Source organism: Rhododendron vialii, chromosome 2a (assembly GCF_030253575.1).
Source record: "Rhododendron vialii isolate Sample 1 chromosome 2a, ASM3025357v1".
Lineage (NCBI taxonomy): Eukaryota > Viridiplantae > Streptophyta > Magnoliopsida > Ericales > Ericaceae > Rhododendron > Rhododendron vialii.
In genome coordinates, this window is record NC_080558.1 from 29191967 (window position 1) to 29213213 (window position 21247).

Below are 21247 nucleotides of genomic sequence, written 5' to 3' on the forward strand. Positions count from 1 at the left end.
GACGGTAATCGGCGGTCGGACGGAGTAACTTCCTACGGTATGCCTTCGGGAGCTTTGAAAGAGAATAGTGTCTCTTGAAACTTGACCTTGGCTATTACTACTACTACTTTTGGATCGAAAGTGTGGTCGAGTGGCGGTCTATTGGCAGCTTTGGATGAGTTTCTTGAAGAACACAAGAAGAACTCAAGAACATGAAGAACAAAGCAAGAACAAAGGAAATTCTAGAGAGAGAAGTTGAAGAATGGAAAGGTATGAGTTGAATGCTTGGAATGGCTTGCTATTTATAGGCAAAACCTTGGCTCTCTCTCCTCCGCCCCCGCCCCCCCCTTTCTCTCTCCATAGCTCAATTTTTGACACTTGTCATGAAATCTTGGAAGATCAAAGCCTAACCCTAGGCTTGCATGGCTAGGATTTGTACCAAGGATTGGATTATGGAAGATTTGATGGAGAGAAAGATATATTGTACAAGATTTGGTGTTAAACAATAATAGAAGTACAATGGGGAGAGAGATTTAGTCTAGGAAGAATATTTACCCAAGGATTTGAAAGGATGAAGAAGATCATGGAAGGTACAACCAATCTTCCTCTCACTTTCCTCCTTCCTCTATCTCTCTCTCTCCCTCTCTCTCAAGTACACTACATATATATATATACACATATAATAACATAAAAGTACAAAAGTACAAGATTTTCAAATCCAAATACCCCATTAAAGAATTACAATTAGGCACATGCCCCATTAAACAAATAGATGTAGTACTAACAAATCTAGGGTTTTGATACATGTGTACAAATGCTCTATATTTAAATATAGAAGTGGTACCAAGTACCCCAATTAAATAATAGGCTAGGATTCTTCCCATTAAAATAACAATAAAGTACTTGTACTATTTTATTCAATAAAGTACTTTGGAAATCTAGGGTTTAGATATACCCTACTATTTTAATGCATAAAAGTACATGGGAATCCAAATCTTGATTATTAAAACAAAGTCTTGTACTTTGTTGGAAGATTAAGGCTATTACCCAATGGGTAATAATTCCCCTTGTGGTTAATAACCAAAGGATAATAGAAGGGTGGGAGAATCCCGAATAAACAATGCATATATGTACTTTGCACATGTGTTTAAAACATATATAATACTATATCTTTGTACTTATCAAAATATTTTAATGAGAGGCCTATTGTCCAATGGACAAAGATTACCCTAACTTCTATTGACCAATGGGTAAAGGCAAAAGGTTCAAAAGGTTCATCTAGTAACTAGGTGAGTTTGGTTGTTCGGTTCCTCCAAGTAGTCGGTTGGAATCTAATTCGATTGGCCCCGAAGGACTAGAATCTAATTACGACGGATTACTGAAAGTAAAAATAAGTAATTCAAATAAAATTCAAATATTTAACGAAATTTTTACCTTCCAAAAATCAGGGCTGTTACAATGGGTCCCAATTTCAGAAGAAGTTCAAGGCCTTCTGTGCGCAATATGGCATACGAAATTATTATTCGACCCTAGCCTACCCTCAGAGTAATGGGCAGGCAGAAGCTTCTAACAAAACCATACTTGACAGGATCAAGAAAAGGTTGGATAAAGCAAAGGGGAAGTGGCCAGATGAATTACCATTGGTACTATGGGCACACCGAACGACGCCTAAGAGGTCTACGGGAAAGACCCCCTATTCATTAGCATATGGTACAGAGGCAGTTATACCCCTAGAAGTTGGCCTTCCAACCAATAGAACTACATTGGTTGAGAGTGGGGGCAATGACAGGGCACTCGAGATTGAACTTGACCTTGCCGAGGAAAGGAGGGAAAGGGCCCTGGTGCATCTAGCTTCTTACCAGGAGCAGCTGATGAAAGGCTACAATAAGAATGTCCACCCACGAGCATTTGGTGTTGGAGACCTTGTGCTTCGAAAAGTGCTCAGCAACACCAAGGTGGCCAAGGAGGGTAAGCTTGGAGCCAACTGGCAAGGACCATATCGAGTAACTGAGATTGTGGGCATTGGAGCTTATCGTTTGGCAGGCCTAGACAGGAACCTGGTGCCAAGGCCTTGGAATGTCCATAATTTGAGGAAGTTTTTTGTTTAGAAGACTCCAGCCTTTTCAGTTTATTTAAAAAGCTGCACATCGTAAACTGTGTGGGAGTTATGCAGAAAACTCCTTTGTTTTTTACTTGTTAGTTACACGGGGTACAACTAACGCCCCTTTGAGTTCCAGCGATTATAAATCAAATCAGTCTTTGCAGTATAATATTGCATTCTTGGTGTTTGTTCTAGAATACGAATTACGGGCTTGGTTTCTCCCATTCGTATTGGGGAGCAGGGAACAGGCACCTATACACTAAGTACAAGAAACTTAAAACTGTTTGAGTACGTGAAACTTAGCGAGTACAAGTATGAAACACTTGTATGGTTTGCAATTCATTTCAAGTACGAGAAACTTAGAAATATTTAAGTACGAGAAACTTAAATAACTTAAAACTGTTAAAGTACGTGAAACTTAGCAAATACACGTATGAAACACTTGTATGATTGAGGAACTTAGAAATATTTAAATACGAGAAACTTAGATATATACAAGTACGAAAAAAACTTGGTTCGCATACGAAAACATGCTTGAACACTTGCAGTATATACAAGTACGAGAAACTGAGGATTGTATAAGTATGCAAAACTTACAATTCATTTAGAGTACGAGCAACTTAACATCATCTAAGTACGAGAAACTTAGATGTGCAGGATTACTAAGTACGAAACACTAGGCTAAATAAACATAACAAGCATATGTTTAAAGGGTCAATCATCAAAAACTTTGTTTGGATAATCAGTTTGCATCCGAACACATGCAAACACATGAGGAAGCTGAGCAAAATGTATAGTTATGCCGCAAAGGGCCGAATACCTGTGTTATCAAAAGTATTAAAAGTACTGGTGCCTCGCAGGGCCAATGCTTACAGTCACGCAGGACCAGCCAAACTTTTCAAATATCAACAAGTTCATACCAAATACTTACCTGTCAGTCCAGGTTTTGAACCTCCAGAGCAGTTTCATCTGGGATCTCTGCATGAACTTCAGTGGTAGAATCACCACCAATTGGATTCTCTTCCAGGTTGATAGGTTCATTGATTGAATCACGAACAGGTGATTGGACAGGGTGAGTATCAAATAGAATATCCTCCTCTGTATCAGCGAAATCTTCAATTTGCTGCTCAACGTCATCCTCCAGGGGCTCCTCATGCTCTTGGGGAGTTGTAGCCCGGCTGCTCGGTAAATCATTTTCAACCCAGAAAGGGGAGTCGTCTGCAACGCCAACTTTTGTTAAACATGCCTCCCAACACGCACTCCAAATCTGGTCTTGAACAGCTAGCATCTATTCAATATAGCTAGCAGTTGTAGCATCAAAGCCCTTCTGGTACCCTTCTTCATAAGTGGCTTTTTTAGTACTATCGATCTCTGTCAAGGCTCGATTGAGGCTGTTGTCGGCGATCTCAAGTTTGCCTTATGCCCCATCGAAATCGGACTTAGCTTTATCTCTTTCTCTTTCCAATCTTGAGATTGTCCGAAGCAGCCGAGTATTGTCATTCATCAGTCTGATTCTTTCAGTATCAGCTTCTTGGAGCTTTTGGCCTAGTGTGACCATCTTTTGTATAAACTAAGAGACATCAAGTACAGCTTAGAGCTACAATTCCCTTTAAAATTAACACGAAAAAAGGTCAAGGCTTAAAATCGTGAAATAAAAATAAATTACCTTAATCCCACTGACGAGACCAGTGGCTACGAGGCGGTCAGGAGGAGATCTGGATTCTTTTTGCATGTCAGTAGGAAGCAGCAGCCCTTGGGCCAGAGCAAGTGCTGTTTCTGAGGAACTAGCACTGTCCCCGACGTGAACGGCATGGTTTCCCCTAATGAATGTGGGAGCCCATGTTGGGGGAAGTACTTGAGAAGTTGGTGATGGGGGGCGATGGCTATCTATGTTAGCCTAGGAGGCAGCACCAGTTAAGCCTTCAGTTCTAGGATGTTTTTCCCAATGAGTGTCACCGGCTTCATGAATAGTATCCAAACCTCGAGGAGATGAAGAGGACCGGGCAGAACCACCCCTACTACGATGGGGTGGTGGCGGGGCATGCCCAATTGATACTGACCTTCCAGTACCGCATCCCCGAGTAGAGACGGTGATAAGGGTACTGAGGTTCAGGGGCTGACGAGTCATGTTGCATGGGTTTGGAGAAGATGGAGAGTATCCGGAGGAAGATGATTAGCTGGTATCACGACTGGGGACTGGTTGTTCGGGCTGTAGATGAGGAGCAGCCTATCTTCGAGAGGATCTTCAAAGTCTCAGGCGAGGCAATGGGACGCCTTCTGAAATAGGAACCTCACCTGGTTGCCCAGCAATCGTCACTCCGGCACTGGATAACGAGTTCCTCGGTTGAGGAGCAGTCGAAGTTGAGGCGGCACTGGTACTCGGGTTGGCGAGTCTTCTATCAATAACACCTCTATAAGCAAGATCGTACCCCAATAGTACGTCTGCGTTACGACCCCGACCAGCTATTGAGGTGCCGGGCTCACCTGTGTATTTTAAGATCCCATTAATCTCCTCTGTTCAGACGTAATTCGGCTCGCGTTTGGGATGCTTGTTGGCATTATCCGCTGCAGATTGAAGCACAAGCATGGGTTAAATTCAGAAAAACAAAAGAGAGAGATTATGATTAAGAGCAAAGTGAAATAGGAGCATACGTGGATAACCCCATATGTGGGGGTAATGAAGGCCCACCACTTGGTCATCTTCCCCCATTGGTTCGAATGCTCTGGTAACGTAGAGAAAATCAATCTCGTAATCACGAGCGGAATCTGGCAAGTTTAGCACGAGACGCTTCTCTGCTCTCCTAACCTGTAGACACCCCAATCTGATTTCCCGATCGTTTTACTTCGTTTTTCGGTTTCTTGTTTCCCCGATGATGAATCAGGTCGAAAACAGTCTTGAGAATATGGAATGGCTTGAGTTTGGCGTGCGTGGAACCCATCCTTAGCCCTGAAAACCCTTGAATCCAAACCTGGACCTCAGGCTTTATAGTCGCGCGATGCACTGGAACCCTCGCGCGATGATTTGCTTGCCAGGTGTTAGTCAAAGTCAAAGTTTTGACTATTGACCCTCGCGGGGTGTAGCTTGACACTCGTGCGATGGACTCACTGTCTCGCGCGATGGTCAACACCTGTCATTTTCACCCGGATTGCGTGGTGATCAGGGGGCTATAGGCCTATGTGACCTCGTTTCGTCGACTGAACAGCGTTCTGGGGGGCTCCCCTTGGACCACCTCTACCCCATTCTCCCATCACCTTTGCCACAACAATTCTCCACCAAGCAATTGTGACCAGCCTTGTTGGCTGGTTGCATGGCCTTGTCTAGCCACCAACCAACTCCTTCTTCTATAAGACCCCCCCCCCCCCCCCCCCCCCCCCCATGCTTCATTTTAAAGGGTTACCAATTTTTCCTCAAGAAGGAAGAAGGAAAGTTTAAGCACAAGCACCCTATATTGCACCCATTCCCACATAATCCCAGTCCAAGCCTCACCACCTCATTCAAGCCATCTCCAAGACACTCAAGCAAAGGTATAATACCTTTCTACTTACTGTTCGAATCCCTGAGGGGGGCTGGCAGGGTCGAGGCTGGTAATCAATACCAGTTTTGGCCCTAAAGCTAGCAAGGTTTCAAGAGCCGTTGCCAAGCACTCCCTCGCGCGATGGTCATGCTCACTCGCGCGACAGTTCTGTCTGCACGAGATTGGACCACGTGGGGAAGGGATGCTGGTCTTTAAGTTTATTGTCATGTTCATAGTCACTTTCAAGTCTTTTAAAAGTATTAGCTCACTGCTTTGCATGGTAAAAATCATAGTTTAGCTAAGTTTACAACTTCACTTGGTTCGGAATGCTCTTGGGATGCTCTTGAACATGTCTCAGAGCCCTAAGCATGCAAAGCAATTCCTGGAAGTCCAGTCTGAACAATCGCGCGCGTGTTTCACTTCCTCGCGCGATGGTTCTCTGTTTTCCCAGGGACTGCCCTTGCATGAGCAACTTGGCCTTGGCCTATGTTTAGTCACCCCCACTGTTTAGGGGTCATGTTTCCATAATATTTCCATCTGTCTGTTGTAATATTGTTTACTTTCAAGTACTTATAAACTGCTTGGTTTGCACCTGGGTGAGCACTGGTCCTTCTAGAGCCCAGAAAGGGGTAAGATTCAAACCATTGGTGAGGCATCAACACTCGCGCGAGTGTATGGTATTGTCGCGCGATGGTTTGCTTGCATGCAGATGGATTCACGCATGCAAGCTGGCTGTTTGTTCTTGCCAAAATCATACACAGCACTGTCTTGATGTACGATTGATGTGTTGAACTTTATTCCATTTATTATTTGTTGTCTCACCTATCCACGCCATATCTATCACATCCTGCAAACTGTTACAGTTTTAAATCTCCGATTAACTGTTCCCCCGCCCTAACTGACTAAAAATTGATTAATGAAACAGAATCGCAAACAAACTCTTTTCCGCAAGTGCCTAAGTAGAGACCGATCTCCGGATTGGGCGAGAGGGGTGCCATAAAACCCTTTCCCGCTCGTAATCTGGCTCCCGAACCCAGAGATGGTTATGACGGACTGGTTCCTTAACTTTTTCAAAATCAAACAGCACGGCAAGTGCTTCGAAATGCGGTTCCTTGGGTGTTGGACCTTCAAAACCCGAGTGGCGACTCTGTATTTTTGCGAGCGCTTGCTTCCCCGCTCGCGCTCCCTCGATCTGGGCCCTCGCATTTTGGAATCCGGAAATTCCAAGGGCACGCTACCCACAGTGGCGACTCCGCTGGGGATCGAATCAATATTAGTCTATACTTAGAATTTAATACACTTGAGAACAGTCCCCAAAAGCCTGTCAAAATAGTGAGCTTCGCGCTGCTAAAGAAAGGATTGGTGAGTTAACAGGACCTCGTGTCCGGCCATTCTGACTGGGGCTTTTCCGATTATTCTCTCGTGCAGTTTCTTCTAAGTATGGACTAAATAAAGAGAGCCAAATTTGAAAAGGCATTTGCGATTATGTTCGATTAATCAATTTCTTTAGCATTCTCATTTGCATCGATGTGGGATAAGCCTCGTTGGATCGTTTTGGCAATCCGGCACGGTTTACCGGAGCCCGGGGACCCCGAATGACCAACAACCTTCGACGATGATGGTTCATTCTACCGTTTGACTGTTGCTCTGCGATTACGCGGGCAGCGGGAGGTATATCTTGGCTTTAGTCCGAGGAACCCGTTACAAGCCAAAACCAGCCTTTTGCATATACAAAGCACTAGCACTCTCCAAACTAGGACAGGTACCTACAGGGTAAGATCTACTTGCATCTAACCCCCATATACTGCCTATGTGTTATTGCTTTCCCTATCGCATGCACTGTACATACATACCGTTTTGCGTAGGGGCATGTTTAGGGCGGCTTCTAGGTTGTCTCTCTCTTTCGAGTCTGTCTTATGCTTATTAGGACACTGCTAGGCCCGATGAAGAGTCATGCATCTTGACGGTGCGTGTTATCAAATTTTCAAAGTCCTAGGATCAGCAAGACTTCGGGAAATCAAGACTTTCTAAGTCCTTGTCTATATACCCAATTGAAGTTTCAAACAGAAAACAAAGAACGACGGAAAGGATGCCGTGATGCTTATACCACCCTGGTTATCATGCGCAGCACGTACACCGCTCAGGCTATGGCACGGTGTCGCCTACGCCACCCCGGTTAAGGTATCATGTCATCCATCCCGAGTTATTCCGAGTTCAAAATTGAAACTTCAAGAACGGAAAAGTCAAAGGCTTAGACCATTTTTGACATCTCTTAGTATTATTTGATTCAAACGAGGGTACACTCTCGAAAAGAAATCTGAGGATTTTGGCAGCGTCCGAACATCATGAGATAGACTCGTCTGTAGTCTTAGAGTCTAGGGGGCGACACCGACGACGATGGCTGTGTCATCACTTTAAGTCTTTTGTTTAAAAGTAAGGTTGCTGCAGGGCCCTTATCGAACCTTTTCTTACAGCAAAGCAAAGCAGGATTTTGAACCATTGCGCCGCCAAGGAAAGTATCGAGGCAGAAAGCCAAACCCACTTGGGAACGTCTGCATCAGAATTCGGTTCAAAGGCTAGTCAGGTTGCAAGCTCTGTCAGTCACAACGGAAGACTCTCCGTGTTCCCTGTTGGCCGTTTTACAGTTAGGATCACCGTCGGTTATCCAGGAAATTGAATCTCCGACGTCACCTACCACTTCGTCCTTGTCAAGTTCATCCGGAACCTCCATTATGGCAGACTGTCCGCAACCACTAAGTCTCGAAACCGTACTCATGAACATTCAGAACAGCATCGCCCCCATGCAGCAAAGGGGTGCTCAGACTGATGCAAATCTCACTAGGCTCAATGACCTTATCAACACTCGTCTTCCGCCAGAAGCAGGAGGCGAGGTCGATGAGGATGACCATGCGGAGCCAATCTTTGTTGAAGACCCCAACCATGCAGGGCGGATCATAATTCAGCCCAACTCGAGAGAGGCTCACCCGGAGGCAGCGAATCTGAATCTCGCTGTGGCAAGACCCGTTCTGGACCCTAACATGACTGGTCTCATGGCAAAGATCATCAAACTGGAGGAATCTGTGTCCAAGTCCGAGAAGATCAGCGCTGAGGGAATTGACCTAGATCGCCTCTGCTTGTATCCCAATGCTAAGCTTCCCGACAAGTTCAAAATGCCTGACCTCGCCAAGTTTGATGGGAGTGGTGACCCGAAGACTCATCTTTATGGCTACCATGCTGCCATGAAACTCTTGGTTGTTGAACCCGAGGCCATGTCCCAGCTCTTCCCTCAGACTCTCTCGGGACCCGCTTTTCATTGGTTTCTGTCGCTTGACATCGCTAAAAGGAGGACGTGGGAAGACATCGGTGCTGCGTTTATTTCGCAGTATAGTTACAACTCCCAACTCAAGATGACAACCCGAGAGCTTGAGTCCACAAAAATGGAAGCTAAGGAATCTGTCGCGGATTTTGTCAAAAGATGGAGGACGAAGGCTGCTCAGATGACCGATCGCCCAAGCGAAAGAGATCAGCTCCGAATCATCTCCCGTAATCTTCAGCCCGATTATGCTAGGCATTTGGTTCTTGGCCAAGCTTCCTCGAACTTTGATACTTTCTTCGAATCTGGGTTGGCTATCGAGGATGCGCTACAAAGTGGGATTCTGTCGAGAGGGGAGTCCTCTAACCCTCCGAAATCAAAGCCTCGGGTCTACTCAGGGAACACCAATGCGTTATTTGGCAGTGGGACATCTTCTAACACAGTAACCAGCGGCACTAACGCCTCTTCTTCCAATGCAACCAACCGCATCGCTGAGATTAACCAAGTGCAAGCCCCTCAAAATAACCGGCCCCGCAATCAGCCCCGTAGTTTCTCTGCGTTTGAAGCTCCATTGTCGTCCGTTATGGAGAAATTGATCCAGTCAGGGCATCTGAAACCTCTCGATCCGACTCCTCTGCCTAAGAACCCTTCGCCCAACTTCAAAGCCAATCTTTATTGTGCCTACCACCAAGGGGCTGGACATCTTATGGACTCCTGTTTTTGTCTCCGACATGCGATCCAGGATCTCATAGATGAAGGGACTCTCCACGCTCCACCTCTACCAACCCAAAAGCCAAACATCCTTTCCAACTCCTTGCCAAAGCATAATGCTGCTCCCCACATCAACCAAATATCCCTCAGCTCCACTTATATCAACCCTAACTCCATTATATTCAACCCCACTGACCATATAACCTCAACAGACCAACCCAGGCCGGTTGTGCCCATGCCTTTTCAGCCCGAAGCCGAGATCCTCTATATTCATCTTGAGGAAGGGCAATCGTCCAATCCCGATGTGCCCCTCGCATGCCTGCAGAATGGAATGTTCGTGTTCAACGCTTCCATCAGTGACCTGTGTCACCAGTCCATCCCTTCCGTGCAGCTCAACTCTACCTCTTCCTTGGACAGTCCGTATTTCGATGTGACGGATCCAAACCCCTCTCCGAATTTGATGAGCCATTTCAGGACCGCTGTCCTTCCTCTACCGGAACAGCAGATTGATATGCAAGCAGTGGGATGGGCTATAGCTGATAATGACGACTATGCAACTCCCATAATCAATGAATGGACAGAGCTAGAATTAGACGGTTTCCCCCAGAACTCAGAGTATGTCCCTTTTAACCATGCTTGGTATGATGCCTGGATGGCTAATTATGAGGCAGACATGCCTGATCCTTTGGATGGATTCTCTTTGAGCATGCTATTCCAACAGCCCGAGCCCATTTTGCCTGAGGAGGAGTACTATTGGGATCCGGAGCCCGCATGGCAGTTTTCGTTGGAGTTTGACCTCAATCCTCTTTAAGGATATGCTCTGCCCAATCATGAGATTCAGTTTATAGAAGAGGGTCTCATTCAGGAGGAAACTCGTGTCTTGGGGGAATGCTTTCTCCCTTCTACTCTTGACAGGCTGGTTGACTCTGTAACTAACACTGAGTACGACCCTACATTTTACATCGTTAGCGAGGAACTCTCGTGCCCCACACCGCCTTATTTGACCGAGGAAGATCGCAGCATTATGGTTACAGACCTTGTTCCACCAATTGACCTCTGGGACGTTGATGATGTGGTTAATATCCAAGTTGGGCCCGAGGTTTGGACTGTCAACCGCTCTTTTGCCAATGAGGGACTCTGGGACATCCCGTTTGTTGCTAATACAGAGCCCATTGGGGAGGCTGTGGCTGTTAAGGATCCAGACTTCTAGGAGTCGCTGTTGTTGAACGATTTGGCTGAAGACCTAGGTTTAGGCATGGAGGTACCTATAGCCCCACCGCCCTCTGACAAAGGAAAACGCAAATTGGGGGAAGTCCCTGCTGATCTTTGGGATGACAGTCAAGACCTTCAAGTGGTGCCCTCTCTAGAGAACGTTCTCAACGTTACGAGGAGTGGATGAATTTTTCAGCCTGCCAATCTGCAGGCCGGGAGCTCGTCCAATTCTTCCAACCAAAGGAACGAACCTTCTGCTTTCTCAAGGTCTGCACCATTTGAGGTACCTCCTAGCTCCCCGAGTGATGACATGATTCAGAGGCAGCTGGAGCGGATTCCTGCTGCTATATCACTCTGGGGACTAATCTATTCCTCCCGCGAGCATCGTCGGAAGTTCTGCCACACTCTCTCTCGTCTCGAGATTCAACCGGATGTCACACCTGAAGCAATGATATCTATAATCCTCCCGCCTACTTCTAAGCACACCGTGGTCTTCACTGACAAGGATTTACCGATTGAAGGGGTTGATCACAATCGCCCCTTGCACATCACTGTTAAATGTAAAGGGCTTTGGATTCCAACTGTTCTTATCGACAATAGATCGGCAATCAATGTTTGCCCTTTGAGGGTGGCTTATTGCTTAGGGCTAGCCAAGAAAGACTTTGCACCTTCCAATCTGGCTGTTAAGGCATACGACAGCACTCGTCGTGTGGTCGAGGGCACGCTTGTGCTTAAGCTTGACGCTGAGGGTTTTGAGATGGACGTCGAGTTCCATGTGGTTGATATCCCTGCCACCTTTAATCTCCTGCTAGGAAGGCCATGGCTTCACCGATCTGACATCATGGCTGTACCGTCTACTTTTCACCAAAAGGTTATGTTGGGACTCCCTACCGGAACTTTGACTATCTGTGGGGACTCGGGCATTCGCCCGCTTAAGGAAGATGGCACACCTATTTTGGGGATTGCGCATGGCGACGAAGATGTTGATCTCGGGGGTTTCTCTTTTGATACTTCTGGTTCAGTTTTGGCCATCAATGTGGATGGGGACTTCATCATAAGCTCTGTTGCTTTGGATATCATGAGGAGGATGTCCTATCTACCTGGTCTTGGTCTTGGGATTCACCAACAAGGGATCCCAGAGTTCCCTGCCTTTCCTTCCTGCGAGGGCCGCTTTGGTCTGGGGTACTCCTCCTCTACCAAGGATATGCCAAAAGAAGGAAATGCATGGGAAAAACCTCGATCTCTCTATGGTGAACCCGACAGCTACTTTGTGCTCGAGGTGGGGAATGATGTCTACACCGGGCAGCCTAAGCCTTTTGTCAATTCAGTCACTAGGGAGTTGCTGCCTGGGTTTGAGGTTTTCGCTGATGACACTTGGTCCTCTAGTGATGAAGAACCAGCAAGTGCAGGATTCAAAAGGAAGCTTAGCCAGCCCAAGCTGAAGACTGATTGGCTGATGTCTTTTGATTAGGGAAGCTTGGAGCAGCTGTTCTATGAGTTCTCCCAAGTGGGTTTGGCCAAGGAAGCTGAAGAGGCCGAGGTGTGCATGCTCGGTTCCAACGATCTCAAGGATCCCATCTCCCTCATCACAGAAGCCAAGGGAAGCCTCAAAAATTGCATTTTCAAACCACGCCTTACTTGCATTGATGATGTATCGGAGTCTGACACTGAGTCTGTTGAGTCGTCTGAGTCTAAGTTTAGCTCTGAGTCGGAGTTTGTGCCTCTCAGCCCTCCACGTCATGGCTTTTACTTTGAGTTTGATTCCCTTGTACTTGGCGACCCTGCAGGGTCTTATGAAATGAATGAATCCTCTTTTGACTACTTGAATGATCTTTATATAAACTGTGTCGACCCCGACGATGAAGGGATAGATTTCGATAGGGATATTCCCAAGGAAATCCGTGCCCTCATCGAAAGGGAAGACGAAAGGCATGCTCAGCCGTTAAAAGAAGAAATAGTCTTAATAAACTTGAAAGATAAGAGCGATCCCCGAATGGTTCAGGTGGGCTCCACTTTGTCTCCAGAGGAACGTCATGATTTCAAAGAACTGCTCTCAGAGTTCAGTGACATTTTTGCGTGGTCCCATCAGGACATGCCTGGCATCGACCCAGAAATAGTGGAGCATCGAATCCCCTTACTACCAAATGCCAAACCCGTGAAGCAGAAATTGAGGCGCATGAGGCCGGATTGGGTGCAGAAGATCAAGGAGGAGGTCACTAAGCAGATCGACGCCGGTTTTCTTATGGTTTCTCAATACCCCACATGGGTTGCCAACATTGTCCCAGTTCCTAAAAAGAATGGACAAATTCGAGTGTGCATGGATTTCAGGGATTTGAACAAGGCAAGCCCCAAGGACGATTTTCCCCTGCCACATATCGATGTACCGGTCGACAATACGGCGGGCCACGCCCTGCTTTCGTTCATGGATGGTTTCTCCGGATATAACCAGATTCTTATGGCGTCGGAAGACCGTGAGAAGACGACCTTCATCACTGAATGGGGGACTTATTGTTACTTGGTCATGCCGTTTGGTTTGAAGAATGCCGGTCCTACCTACCAGAGAGCTGCTATGACCATTCTGCAAGACATGATGCACAAAGAGGTTGAGGTCTATGTGGACGACATGATTGCTAAATCAAAAACTCGGGAGGGGCACGTCCCTGTGTTAAGGAAGTTTTTCGAGAGGCTCCGAAAGTTCCGCATGCGTCTCAATCCACAGAAATGCACCTTCGGGGTCACAGCAGGCAAGATGCTCGGTTTCATGATCACTTCGCGTGGAATTGAGGTTGATCCATCAAAGATCAAAGCGGTGCTTGAAATGAAGCCACCAGAGACTGAAAAGGGAGTGCGAAACTTTTTGGGAAAGGTTCAGTTCATCAGCAGATTCATCGCCAAGTTAACCTTAACTTGCGAGCCGATGTTTCGTCTACTCAAGAAGGATACCCCGTTCGTATGGTCGGACAGATGTCAGGCGGCCTTCATGTCAATTCAAAACTATCTGCAAAACCCGCCTGTCTTAATGCCACCAGTGCTTGGAAAGCCCTTGATTCTATACTTATCTGTGAGTTCTACATCCATGGGATGCTTGCTAGCTCAAGAGGGTGACCAGGGAGTTGAGAAGGCCGTTTACTACTTAAGTAAGAAAATGGTTGGGTCCGAAGAGCGCTACACCGCCTTGGAAAAAACGTGCTGGGCTTTGGTTTGGGCCTCTAAAAAGTTGAGACACTACATGCTCGCTTACCTAGTGAAGTTGATTTCTCGAATGGATCCACTCAAGTATCTGTTTGAGAAACCAGCTCTCACTGGTAAGTTAGCACGTTGGTTGCTCCTCTTGGCAAAATTCGATCTCGAATACGTCACGATAAAGTCAGTGAAGGGACGAGCAATTGCTGAATTTTTGGCTGATCACCCTGTGGATGGACTGAAAGATGCAGATTTTGTGTTCCCAGATGAGGAAGTGCTAACGGTTGTTGAAGATGTTTGGACTCTTTACTTCGATGGGGCAGCCAATCAGAAAGGATTTGGAATCGGGGTCTTGCTAGTCGCCCCTGATGGTTCTCACATTCCGCTTGCATTCAAGCTTAATTTCGATGTTACAAACAACCAAGCTGAATATGAGGCCTGTATCGTGGGTATGGAGGCCGCACTCACGCTCAGCGTAGAAAGACTCGAAGTCATCGGGGACTCTAATCTCGTTGTATCTCAAGCCAATAGGGACTGGAAGGTGCGTGAAGAGGGGCTGAAGCCTTACCATCAGGATTTGGAGGGGCTAATTCCTCGCTTCAACAAAGTGACCTTCACCCACATCACCCGTTTGAAGAACCGGTTTGCCGACGCGCTTGCGACTTTGGCTTCCAAGGTCGAACTACCCTTGGGGGTCAAACTTCGCCCAGTTTTAATTGAACAGCGGGACTGCCCCGCCTATCAATATGTCAACGCCATCGATGATGTTGATGATGGCCTCCCCTGGTACCATGACATATGGAACTTCGTCGAGAGTGGTTTGTATCCGGCCGAGGCCTCCAGAAAGGATCAGACTGCGTTGCGGTGGATAGCTGCCCAGTACATCATTTGTGGAGGAAAGTTATATAGGAGATCCCATTGCGGAATGCACAAGCTCTGTGTCAACGGAACCGAGGCTGTCAGAATCATGGAGGAGATCCACGAGGGGGTCTGCGGCCCTCATATGAGCGGCGTCATGCTCGCTAGGAAAATCTTGCGCCAAGGCTACTTCTGGTCTACTATGGAATCTCAGTGTGTGGATTACGTGCGGCGATGTCACAAATGCCAAATTCATGCTAATCTAATGCATGTTCCACCCTCTAACCCATTTGGCATGGCTTCGCCTTGGCCTTTCTCTGTATGGGGTATTGACGTCATCGGCATGGTCAGACCGTCTGCTTCGAATGGTCATAGGTTTATTCTCGTGGCGATAGATTATTTCACCAAATGGGTGGAGGCCGAATCTTATAAAACCCTAACGGCGGTTCAAGTTGCTCACTTCATCAGGAAAAACATCATCTACCAATATGGGGTTCCGCAAGCATTCGTATCAGACAATGGGAGTCATTTCAAAGGCAGGGTCCTGGAGCTCTTCGAAGAATTCGAGATCCAAATCCATCACTCAACGGTCTATCGTCCCCAAACAAATGGAGCGGTTGAAGCGGCCAACAAAAATGTCGAGACAATCATCAAGAAGTCTGCAGAGTCCGCCAGGGACTGGCACGAACAACTGCCTTTAGCTCTTTGGGGTTATCGAACGTCGATCCGAACATCAACGGGGGCAATCCCCTATTCCTTGGTCTACGGAATGGAAACAATTCTCCCTATAGAGCTTGAGGTACCATCTTTGAGAATCATGGTAGAATCAGAACTCTCGGAATCTGATTGGCTCAGTGGGAGATTTGTTGAACTCATGCTTTTTGACGAGAGGAGGCTCCGGGCTTTATATCATGTTCAGGGGTATCAGCGGAGAATCGCCTGGGCATTCAACAAAAAAGTGAAGTCTAGAGACTTGGTCGAAGGAGACATGGTCACAAAAGAGATTCGGGCGCCAGTTTTTGACCCCCGTGGCAAATTTCGACCCAAGCGTTTCGGACCTTACATCATCAAGACCATCCTTTCTGGGGGAGCGGCTCAGCTCATCGATCTCGATGGCAACGAATTCAGTTCTCTGGTTAACCTGGATCAACTCAAACGATACTATCCCTAAGGGAAGCTCGTTGGACCGAAAACCACAAGGGTGGGCGGTTCCAAGCAAAAATTAGAGCAAGCCTGCTAGACCGAAAACCTGAAAAGGCGGTTTAGGCAAAAATAAATAGGCATCATTCAAAGCTCGCTAGGCTGAAAACCCGAAGTGGCAGCACTAGGCAAAATTTAGAGCGTAAAAGGAGAGCCAAAATACTCGAGTGAACCCTAGCCTGAACTACGTGCTGACCTGATTCCCTGAAAGGGGATACGTAGGCAATCTCTCTGTGAGATTCGGTCACAATCCATCAACTTGATCCCCGGTTTCCTGTTATCAGAAGTTGACTCGATACTTGGGCGACGCAGCGGTTCAACGCTTGGATCAAAAGGGGAAAACTCTCGAACTTTCATTTTTTATTCAAATTATAACTTCTATTACACAGGCTGAGCAGTCTTAAAAAGAGTGAAGCATGAAAACAGAATAAAGTGCTCGAGGCCTTAACAGGCTCACGGTTTATTCTAGATCATCAGGGTTCGTCAGAAGTCAGTTGTCGTTTTTCCTGTTTGCAATTTCCCTTCTTAGCCATACTCGGTATCGGTGTGTAAGTTCTGTGCTGAAGTCTGGGTCAGCTCCTCCGAGTTGCCTTAGGCCCCAGTTGTGCTCATATCCTCTTAGATTTCGGGCAGTGAAAGCAGGGATTTGGAAGTCTTCAATCCCAGCTCGGTGGAGCCCTTGGCTCATTCCTAACTGGCGAAGGATGCGTCCGGGGATATAGAATGTGAAAGCGGTCAGTCCAGCTATCACTACCCTTTCGAAACCTACAGAACTCAGGGCCATGTCTGGAATGTTTAAGGCTTCATGCCGCCATATGATCTCGTTCGACAGCACTTCTCTCATAAATGTGCACCATTGATTTTCAGACATTTCCGGATAGATCATGCTCCGCTAATGCATTCGACCGGGTAGATGAGGCCAGTTTGCTTCCGGTACTGTGAGCAACCCCAATTTGTCAGATAGCCAGAGCTGCATGAGTGGAAAAATAAGTGAGAAGTTACATAAAGCTTAAGAGAAAAGACAAGTGAGGAGCTTCGATATAGCCTTAGCCGAGAGATGAGGTAAAAACAGAACGTGCGAAAGACGGAAAAAGGTGAGCTGAGTGAGAACTAAACTAACTTGCAGTAGTAGTGGACTACTGCCAAACACGTCTGTTTGGCCGAAAGAAACCAAATCCAAACCTATGAGTGTCTCTGCCAGAACCAGTGGTACCACGTTTCTTCGGGCACCCATTTGAGCGGCGACGCTCACCAGCATGGGGTTGACTTGCCCATTCGGAGATACCAGTAAATAGGCGGCCAGCACGCCGATTGCCAGAGCAAATCGACGCCGAGCCTGCACGGCTATGCTCTCTACGTCCCCTTCTGGCCCATACCACTCCATTAGGCGCGTGATGTTGATCTGCCCTCCGGTTAGTAAGCTTTCGGCCGCTCCCCGAGTGATGCCAAGACTTGACTGTAGGAGCTTTGGCATGCTTTTCCTATAAGGCGGCACGACAATCACGCTCGAGGCGACTCCTTGGAGGTATGCTTGGAATTCCTCCACGGTTGGGCACAACTCATTAACCCCAAACCTGAACACATGAACCTCCGGGTCCCAGAATTGTGAGGCTGCTCTCAAAAATTCAGAACGAACCAGCCCGTGAAACCGGAATGACAGCCAATCCCCGGCAACAAAAGCCGAAAGCCATGGGCTAATCAAGGCCGGAAGATTATTTGCCATTCTGCTTCTTGTGGGACTTTCAAACTGAGGGAGAGATGCTTTCCATTTACAGAGTATTGGCCTCTTTATAGACAGTATACGTGAAATATTCTTCTTTCCCAAGGCAAATATCTATACAACGTGGCATCCACTCCTCTAAAGTAAGGGCATCTCTGCACTGTCCCCTGAAGCACTCTGCACTGTCCATCAGGCGCCTCCTCGTCTTCTTCTTCTTCCTCTTCCTCCTCTTCCCCTTCTTCCTCGGAATCCTCGGGCAGGATCAGCCGCTTCTTGTGGACTGGCTCATCTTGCGAGGGCCTTTGGCGCATCTTCAGTTGATACCTCTCCTCAGCGCGCGCCACGGCCTCTCGGGCCGCCTCCTCACTTGCAACAGGTGGCTGTATGCCCCGTGTTTGTGGTCTAGTAGTAGGTGGAGGAGCAGGAGTCCTACTTGCTAGCTTCTTTTGTGGAGGATCTCTGGCACTTTTTCTACTAGGAGCCGCCCGTCCCTGTGTCTGCATTGTAAATTTTTGCACATTTAGTATATATTCTATGTGTTGTATGTTTGTAGGCAGGTACAATCAATTTCAAAGTTGACGGCAATTAAAGTATACTATGTATCGAGCAAAGCATGCATATGTCAAGTATCGAATGCAGGAATGTATCGTTTCTCTGAAGGGTATACCTGAGATCTCTGAGCTGCCGGTGGTGGGTAGCGCAAGTCCAAGGGCAAGCCACTTGCCGCCCGCCTTATCACGTTCTCCAGTGCAAGCATACGCCGAACGGCCTCGTTCGCCCACTCATTGGGCACCTGCAAGGATAACTTGAACATAAGCAATGGAGCAATGTTTCAAGATTTTATGAAAGTACAATAATGAAGGCTACAATGTCTTACCGGCACGGTGACGGGCGCTGGCTCAACTCTGGCAGGAACTAGGTGTAGCTCAGCTGGATTGCCCTGAGAGTCCACCACTGCTATATGCCATATCAACTCTGGTGGCCCACCTCTCACAGGTCCGCTCGGACCCCGTCTCGCGCGACTCTCACTGCTACTCTGCCTCACTGTGATGGCTCTCCTCTCCTCAGCAGCTCCGCGGGCCTGACTCCGGACCTCCCTGAACTCTCGCACTCTCAACGGCCCCGCCAAGCGTTCTCTCTGGTAAACTGCATAGTCCATGCCGGGACGCAGGTAGCGTGTCAAGTCGGTGTCAGGCCGCGTGAAGATCTCTAGCTTGGCCAACGTGTACTCCCCTGTGTGTGAGGCCCGTGGCGGAAGCAGTCCGGGCACTTGGGACCATGCATGGCCAAGTGATTGGCGTGTCACTCGGTCACCCAAGTACCACTGCCAACCAAAGGCCGACTCGAGCAGCACTCTGCTCGCTGTCACAACCCTGCTCCTGGCCAAGTATTTAGGCTCTAGCTCTGCCACTCTCCAAGGATCCCACTCTACCTGCACAAGCAAGCAATGCAAGCGTCGGTCAGCGACAGCATTAAAGCAATAAAAGGGATGCATATTTCTATTTTGATAAAGTCATGTCATACCTGTGAGGGTCGGAGCTCGTCTAGGTATATCCTGAAGCCGTTCAGGTCACCTCTCCCTCTTTTCTCTCCCATATTCTTCTTGCTCCAGTTATGAGCACGTGGGAGGATCCCCAAGTCCAGGCTCTTTGTCACTGGATGGCACATGTTCAAACCTCATAGGCCTAGAGCTGTACAGTTATCAAAGTTCAAATCATTAGTACAACGCGAAAATATTATTGAGCAGGTTATGTATTCAAAAAGATAAGCGTACAGTGGAAATGTGCTTTACTCTATTATAATCATACCTCCCAAATTCGCCAGTACCCAGCAGTGCTCATCTCAGTCCTCGATGAGTCCCCCATAAAGCCATAAGCTGCGCCAAGTGCAGCTCCTCCCCAGTCAAAGCGTGAGGCTGTCCTCAGGTCTCTCAGTGCAGGCAAATACGATAGGTGAACCTTGCTACGCCTATTCGGGTACAGGGTAGCACCAAAGAGGTACAACAAGTACGCCCGGGCCATCTGCTCCGCCTCTTGCTCAGTCGCCACCTCCTTTCTCAGGTATCTCGTGAACTGTCCATATCTCGCCATCCCCTCCTCAACCTTGGGCACCTCTCCCAAGAACCATTCTAGGGCCGCCTCGTCCTCCTGAATGCCCGAGTCAAACGGGATAGGGTCACCTCCAACCCTCAAACCAGTGATCGCCGCAAAGTCAGTAGGCGTCACTGTCATCTCCCTGAGCGGTAGGTGGAAGGTGTTGGTGGTATCCCTCCATCTCTCTGCAAGTGCAACCAGGACCGCATGGTCATTTCTGACCGGAGTAAGGGTCTGTATGAACTCCCCGAAGCCTGCCTCATCCACCAACTGCCTCACCCTCTCAGGTAAACCCTGGTACAACGCCAAGGAGCTGCAGGCGCCCCCAAAGCCTCGAATGTCTCTCTGTCTCGCTCTCTCCTGCATTAAACACGAAAACAAGCAACGGGAGGGGTATATCAGCATGTAAAGCTTTCATTCTCAAGTTCTAGGTAATCAATGTAACCTGACAGTAGATGGTTGGTTCAAGTTATTATGTCTCATGCATGGCATTCAACGTGAAACTATAGTGTCACTATTCGAATCTACTTCAAAGGATTACACCACGTTTCTCGGTATTTAAGCACATGCATTGTATTAAATTTGCAATCACAAAAGGAAATGGGGGATTTTCAGAAATTTACCTCAGCCCAACTGCTCGAAATATGGGTATCGGGGTCTCTCAGAACGAGCTTGGGGTCGTACTCCGCCTGCCGTGGCCTGTAAGCTGCAAGACCCGACGGTACAAACAAGTGTGGAACCGGAGGCCTGTACCCCTCTGCTGAAAACGGAGCGCGAGTCAAACTCTCTGCCTTGGACACCACTGTCACCCTAGGACCGTGTACCCCGGCTCCAATCCTCTCCTCGGTCTCTGCATCCCTCAGTGCCTCCTCTTCAGCGGCCCTCGCCCTCTCGGCTCTTACCGCGATCTCTGAGGCGGCTATCACCCGCTCTCGCTCCTCTCGAGCCTCTAACATGGCAGCCCCAATCATGGGATCCTCTTCAAGAAGCCGGGCTAATCTCTCGTCGCTCAAAAACTCTGCGAGATCCTGTGTTGTGATTGGTCTGTGGCCCGATGACGTGGCTCATGGCCGAAACAGTACCTCCTCCTCAGGAACCCCGGTGGTCTCCTCCTCCTCGGCCACTACGCCCTTGCCCTTCGCCGGGTCCCTCGGTGGGGTCTCGCTCGGCCCAGTGCCATCACCATCAATGCCGTCACCGCCGGCGCCATTGCTGCCGGTATCTCTACCGAAACCACCACCAATCACCACCGAGCCTTCTACCGCCATGCTCGGATCCAATGGCTGAACAACAAGCCCCGTAACCCCGGCCTCCTCCGTCGCGCGATGGTCTGACATAGTCGCGCGATGATCGCCTTCGCAA

General features: G+C 47.9%; 1 protein-coding gene across 1 annotated transcript; it reads right to left on the minus strand.

Moving 5' to 3' along the window:
- Positions 1-17860: 17860 nt before the first annotated feature.
- Positions 17861-18590, minus strand: LOC131317391 (uncharacterized). The gene is made up of 2 exons (XM_058346946.1): positions 18460-18590; positions 17861-18289 (listed from the first exon to the last, which is right to left on the minus strand). The coding sequence occupies exons 1-2, from the start codon at positions 18547-18549 to the stop codon at positions 17861-17863; spliced, it is 519 nt and encodes a 172-aa protein (XP_058202929.1). The 5' UTR covers positions 18550-18590.
- Positions 18591-21247: the final 2657 nt, after the last annotated feature.

Coding starts and splice junctions, on each gene's coding strand:
- LOC131317391 (XM_058346946.1), bottom strand. CDS start 18,549: ATGCTTGCACTGGAGAACGTGATAAGGCGGGCGGCAAGTGGCTTGCCC. Junction 18,290..18,459: donor CGGCAGCTCAGAGATCTCAG/GTATACCCTTCA, acceptor TTTACAATGCAG/ACACAGGGACGGGCGGCTCC.